The sequence below is a fragment of the Corvus brachyrhynchos genome, unplaced genomic scaffold (assembly GCF_000691975.1).
Source record: "Corvus brachyrhynchos isolate BGI_N302 unplaced genomic scaffold, ASM69197v1 scaffold83, whole genome shotgun sequence".
NCBI classification, from domain to species: domain Eukaryota; kingdom Metazoa; phylum Chordata; class Aves; order Passeriformes; family Corvidae; genus Corvus; species Corvus brachyrhynchos.
In genome coordinates this window covers 1,355,354-1,362,308 of record NW_008238464.1, presented here as the reverse complement: position 1 = coordinate 1,362,308, position 6,955 = coordinate 1,355,354, and the positions used below count along the sequence as shown (strand labels likewise).

The 6,955-nt window shown below is 36.7% G+C and overlaps 1 protein-coding gene across 1 annotated transcript in view; it reads left to right on the top strand.

The window, feature by feature from the left end:
- The window catches only part of LOC103617586 (cytochrome c oxidase assembly factor 5), a 5,858-nt gene extending 764 nt beyond the window's left edge, over window positions 1–5,094 (top strand). Inside the window, exons 2-4 of the mRNA XM_008635896.2 lie at window positions 7–52; window positions 462–545; window positions 2,679–5,094. Coding sequence (XP_008634118.1) covers window positions 7–52; window positions 462–545; window positions 2,679–2,720 — 172 coding nt within the window. The 3' untranslated portion in view covers window positions 2,721–5,094. The remainder of the gene's footprint in view (window positions 1–6; window positions 53–461; window positions 546–2,678) is intronic.
- Window positions 5,095–6,955: the final 1,861 nt, after the last annotated feature.

The window sequence follows — 6,955 nt, the reverse complement described above, 5'->3', positions numbered from 1 at the left end:
CGTGAGGGAGGACCTGCGGCAGTGCCTCCTGGAGAGCCCCTGCGTCCTGCAGGTGAGCGCGGTTGCCCTCCCGGGGCAGGCACCCGCAGGTCGCTTTTTTACGGCCTCTTACCTCGTTTTTGCAGCAGCTTAGGGAATTACAGCTGAGAGGAGAGTGCAAGTCATCGTACCGAAGCGAAATCCCCAGTGAACTTCTCTGAAGTTGGAACTAAATGATCCTCAAAGGCCCCTTCCAACCCAAATCAGCTCAGTTGGCCAGAGCGTGGTGCTAATAACGCCAAGGTCGTGGGTCCGATCCCTGTATTGGCCTTCCCTTAAGAGTTGGACTAGATAATCCTTATGGGTGCCTTCCAACTCAGAATATTCGGCAACTCTGTTCTATCATTCTGTGAAGTATTTTGATGTTTCTTTGACGAGCTGCAGAAATCAAAATTTTAATCACTTCTTTTTTCATCTACTAGGAAAACAAAAGCCCTAAACAATGCTTGAGGGAAGGACACTGTAGGAGTTTGCAAGTGACATTCTTTGCATGCAAAAGATCAATGGTAAGCGTGATGCATCTTCTGCTACTGGCCTGGATGTTTCCTGTCCTTTTCCCCCTCTTTTGAAGGAAAACACTATTTCAGTAAGGCAGGTGTCATTAAGCAGAACAGCTCTTGCCTTTGAATCCTGATTAAATTATGGGTGTTGTACTCAGTTCTCATGAAGAAGCTGGAGAGTAGGAGAAATTGAAAAAAAGGCATGTTTAGATTGACTTAGGCTTAGAATGTCACAGGTAACAGTGAGGTAGGTATTTTCACTATTGTTTTTAGTAAAGTTTTGTGTTAAAAAGTAGTAGTAGATCAGGTAATTGGAAGAATATCAACAAATTATTTCTTGTCTGTAAGGTCATTGAAAAGCATCTATATAGAGAACGTTTCAATGAAATGAAGTGAGACTTTTACTATTGAAACAGGATCTTGCATTGAGTTCATATTTAATCATTAATTTTCTTGGAGTCCTAGAATTCATGATAAATAACAGTTTGTGTTTTTATATGATGAACTATCCCATAGGGTAATGACAAGTAATTTTTAAAATTGTAATTAGATAAAGTTTTCCCTATTTTGATAGGAGTTTCTTGTCCAGAGTTTTTTTGCTTGTGTTTCCATAACATTTAAAACATTTAAGACGCAGTAAAGATGGCATTCACACTTTCTAAGCATGGGAGGTGCAGGGCTTATTTATATTTTTAGCTGATGTGATACATAATGAAGAATGTACAGCTGAAATGGTACCTTAAATTTTTCTTCCATTTTGTATTAGTCATAGCAGCTTTTGTACCTCTCCTATATGAACCATAATAATCCACAAAGTGACAAATTATTATTTCTGTGGATGGGAAAATGCTGTGTATTCAAGGTTTGAAATACCTCCGTAAAGCTGCAGTAGCAACATATGTATCTCCCGGTGATGTGCCTGTATTTTGCTGTCTATGGATTGTTAAGGGAGCCTAATGAAACGAAGTTTCTAGCTACATGTCTCCAGTCATGCAGGAAGAAGCCTGGCTCTTAAATGATTTTATTTAACTCTCCCAAATTTTAAGGCTGATGAGTGATGTTTTTCTTGTCCTGTTAATTCTGTAAATTTCAATAATCATGCTCAGTCAAATTTGTTATTTGTTATAATAGTGGAACTTAAAGAGTGTGCAAAACCACGTTAGATGCTAAAAGCAGATACAATTTACAGTATGCTAAAATCATCAGGGGTTTTGCCTAGATGCTGTTTTCTTTTCAAGGAAGGAGAAAGTCTTACCAGAGGAGTAAATTTTAGTGCACTTGACATGTCGAAGTAGGGCCAAAGTTTAAAGTGAAAGCTGCTTGGTTATTGGACAAGCTGTGTCATCATGAGTCTAGCTCTTTACAAATTTTGCTGCAGTTCTAAATTCTGGAAGGTTGGTTAATGGTGGTAGAAGAAACCTTCTCAGTCTAATATCAGAATATGGCTGAGTTGCAATCTGTTACTGCCATCTTCAAGACTGGCTATCTAAATTCAGAAGATTTCTCCCAAGATCAAAGTATGTTTTTCTGCTGCATTGAGAAAGAACTTGCAGTTTAGCTTCTGTAAGTTCTGTGGCTTTTATTTTAGCTTTACATTCATCTTCAGCCTTTCATGAAATGCTTTTCCTGTAATTGCCAAGAATAAACTTGCAGATTTTACAAGCTGAATATTATTTCTGTTTTTACTGATTTATTTCTATTTTTTCCAGAAACTTTGTATATTTAAGTTATCCCTCTCCTCACGGACATTTACAGTGACTCCCACTTAAACCAAATCTGAATTTTCCTCCTTCAGTTTATCAGTTACATTTGTAAAGCTGATCTAAGCAGAGTTACACTACTTTGTTTTTTATGTATTCCTTTCTATCCTACTTTGCTGCTCTGTCATTTATGTTGTTAGATTGTTTATTTCAGAATGCACAGGAAGCTTATCACATAATTTTCATTTTGTGTGAGGTTTAAGATCATACAATGTCTCTTTCATTGGAATCCCCTGTAGCTTGTTGGCTGTATCACTAGTTTTCTTCAGCTTTCTTCTGGCCTTTGTTCTGATGGTACGAAGTGCCAAGGTAGCACGAACACTCAACAATACTTCTTTTGGAAAATACCTGCTCTTAATATATTGACTTCAATTTTCAGTTGGATACCAGGGCAAGATTCAGAGGAAGGAAGGGATACTGAAGTCCTCATCAAGAGACCTAGCCATGGGAATTCGGGATTCATCAACTCTCTACACAAACCAGAGATTAAAGTAAGAAGATGGTACCTGCTGCATCCTTTCATGCAGTGTTTTTGTGGAAGGTATCTGCTCCTGAGTATTCCAACAGATTGACCTCAATGTGCATTTAAATGTTAAAAAGAAGGCAAGCATAAAGCTGCAAGTTCTGGGTACTTGTTATGTAATTACAATAAAAATGTGAAATCCAGAACAAGCTGCAGAGTGTCATTCTGTTTTGAAGTGGTCTTTTGTGACTTTACTGTAAATTCTGATCATCTTTTACTATTAGAAATAATACAAGGTATGGAACTGAGAGTTCACTTGATGTGTTGAGGAAGAGTTTCGTTAGTAGATGGGTATTTCAAACGGTTCCTCAGAACAGAACTGTTTTCAGAGATGAGGAGTTGACCAAGGTTGTAAAATGTGTGTGCAAGCTGCTTCCTCTCCGGTAGGTTTTCTACCCAATTAATCTGTAATAGATGGGAATGGTAATGTTTTTCAGTCCCCCACTGGTAAGGAAGTGGGATTTATGGGAGTAAGAAGCATTATGTAGTGCTTAAACCATGACTGTGGTCAATGTTAACTGGTTCTGTTTAAGAACTGTTTTTCCAGAGGAGCATTTCCTTTTTCTTCCTCCAGTGTCCCTGCCTCTACAAGCCTTTAAGAAATAAATGTAGTGTAACTCTTACACGTGGAAACTCAAATAACTTCAGACAAGCTGATTAGAAAGAAGATGAGGAAATACTGAGAGAGGAGAGAGCTGTAGTAACTTCTTTTCTTGGCTGAAGCTTATAGTCAAGTGTCTGATTTACATTCAGTTTGAACAGATGCATGCAACACTTATTGTTTCTAAAATTGATTACTTCAGTGAATGAGCACACGTTGACTATTTAGTTCTGTCTTAAGCAACTGTTCTGTAATGAGTCAGAGAATGTTTATATTTCTTGTATGTGTAGGACTTTATTTTTGCCATCTAAATAACTCTGATTTCACATTTTTGTGTTCTCTTGATCCTATGGAAGCTAGTTCATTTGTTCAAGTGCTGTAAGCATCCTTTGTTTTCCACAACCTAGTTACCATATTATCTCTTTACATACACTAAAATGATAATTGATGTCTATAAGAGTCTCTTTAACTTTACACTCTAATTCCAAAGTATTACTCACAAGCCTTTTCCATGGGGCAAAAAAATTTAAAAGGAACTAAAAATAAATATAAAGCCACATGGCAGGTATTTAAATGTCAGTTAGAAGAGTGGAAATGATACAGGGGTTTGGTAGTCAAGGACTCTTCCATGGTCTGCCCTACTGCGGGGGTTTGTAGGTTGATGGTTCAAGTGATAATTATTCCTTTCTCAGCCACAATCACTAAGCCTCAGGTAATGGTGCTGCATCAACTCCTTTTGGAAGGGAGCAGGAAGATTGCTACATCGTAGACAGCACGTAGTTATTTTTAGCAATTGGCTTGGTCCAGTGGAGATCAAGCGTTAAAATGAAATCTACTGGATATTTAAGGATGTAATAATTAACAGAACACATGTATTATTTGATCCAATAGAATGTTAGTGTCAAAACTTCCTAATGGTTCACTAAACTACCTAGGACAGTGTGAAAATACTGTAAAGGTATCAAAATACTGATTTGCTCAAGGGACTATTATTCAATTCCAATATAGTGTAACATAATACTCTGTCTAAGATAAGTAATTATATAATTATCTTCGGACTTTGAGTGCTGTCCTACTTGAGAGATATTAATGCTTCCTTTGGGAAAAATAATTGTTCCACTAATGCCCTAAGTCCTATGCATTTGATTACAGCTTTTTCCCTAATACACAAAATGTTTTTATTTAAACATATTGATATTTTTGTCTTGTGCCTTATGCTACACTACTGGCTTTTACTAAAAAAAAGTGCACGTTTCTATTTTTTGGTAGATTTTTCAAGATGGAATCTGTGAAATTGGGTTGTTGAGGAGAAATGGTTGACATGGTACCAAAAGGCTCGTACTGGTTTTAGAATCACAGATATAAGTAGTGCTAATAATTTGTATTGAATAAGTAAAGAGCATGGTTTGCAAAGACCTTTCACTGCTGCTCTTGTTCCTCCCATTTGTTTTCCATGATGGAGAGTCAGAGTCCTAAATGCTGTTGAGACTGACTTCACAGGCTGTGGCTCTATCAGTGTTAGGACATCTCTGTGTTACAACATCTCGTTTCAACAATTAAAATGTTCTCTCTTTGGTCCAATCCTGCAAACACAGTTGTATTTACAGAGCTGTAAACACATATTGCAGACCTGCTCACATGTTTATGATAATAAAAAATAGGCTACGGTCATTTACTCTGAAAATCTTTTATGCCGTTAACTGTTCTTTCAAGTTAGTACAGAGCAATAAGCATATGAGTCTGTTTAACGAAGGCCCATGTGTACATATGTTGAAAAGTGAAAGAAAAGGGGTTGGTGTTTCAAAAGTATCACACACTTAGTATTTCAGTTGTGCATCTCAAAAGGAAAACAAGGCATCTTTAAAAAACTCTCAGTTTTGAAATATTTTCTGCTTCAGAATGGGTGCATTTGTATTACAAAGAGCTTCATTATTCACTGGGTGGCATAAATCGCTCTTCACTTTTAAAGTTTCTGGAGAGTAGCAGATTGGATGAGATGCTTTTTTCCAAAGAAAACATTTAAAATAATATATTTTCAGTGAAAGCCTGGAACAAACTAGATTGACACCTTTTACTCATAAGAAGAGCATTAAATGAAGTCATAATCTAAAAATGCAGCTAAAAACAACAGTATCTGTTGTTTAAGCTTGTGGTTAGAAAACTTATAAATACAGAGCTGTAGCAGCTTTGTTAACATGATGAATTTTATGCTGCCTTGATATGTGGTCATTTAGAATACATGTATTTATTGTAAATGTGTGTCTTGTCTAAAGCTGAAGAACACAACACCATAATTCCAGTCATAAATTGTAGTTGACAGAATAATAGCCAGAAACCTTAAGATCCTTCCTCATTTTTCTTTTTCCCAAATCTGCCTGCTGAATTTTCTGTCTCTGGCATAGTTTTATTATCTTCAGAAAATAATTAACCAGTTATTTCTGTAAGTGGCACACTCCTTAATGACTTGGTTGACAGTCTGTAGGAAGAAAATTCTGTAAACACAGCTTCTTGAAGAGGTCTATGCTTTATTTTCAGGATTTACAGTAGGTTCATTAGTAATGCTCTTGAACACTGAAAGTGGAAGAAGCAACAAGATTAGCACTTTAATAGTTGCTTAATCAGGTTAGTAGAAGGTAATATATTTCAAGTAATAATGTATTTTCATAGCTAAACATTAAAAATACATTTTTATTTCAAGCTGAGGTTGGTGTGTCCTGACGGAGGTTTTCCTGTGCAATATTCTTTTTTGCCTGGCCTGTAGGTACTAATGGGCTGCAGTGAAATGAAACAGAATGATTTCCCTAAAGATTTTTAGTAACAGAGGAAATGATACAAGTAAATCTCTGTGACCTAGAACAAGATATTAAAAATCTGCAATATTGCTACTATTGCTTTAAAAGGAGCTACGGAAAAATAGCAAAGCAGAAATTGACTTGCCGTTAGTAAGTTCTAATGATAAACTGTGCTACTGTAAAATTGTATTGTGTTGTCCTTCATTACCACTCAAAGGAAGAGGAATATGAACTTTTCCAAGTCAATTTGTGACAGGAATTTTTGAGGCTTTTTTGGTGGGGAAAGTTTTGAAGTCTTTCTGAGGTCACAAAGGTCTAAGATGTGTTAGCTATTGTCTCAGCTTTTGGTTCTGTAGCAGCCATACATCACTAACAGTCATAGCAGGATGATTTCTGGGATTCTGAGCGGGAAGAAATTTGTTACAGGCTGTTGGACTGCTGGCATGCTGAGGAAGATGAGGGTAAGTGGTGTGGTGAGGTGATTGATTATCGGATGTATATAAATTTGTGTTGTTCAATATAAAGGCAGAAAATCCATAAAGCCCTTTATCAGCTGAGACTGGACATTCAGGTCCCTTCCTGCTTTATAGTAGTAGATAAGGTAAGGGTTTGACACCTTTCATGTAGTCTGACCTGTGAAGGTTTATATGCCAGAGGAAGGCATCAGCTCTTGAAAAGGGCATAAAATCTAATTATGTTTTGATAGAATATTTCAATAGCCAGTATTCCCTCTGCAGAAA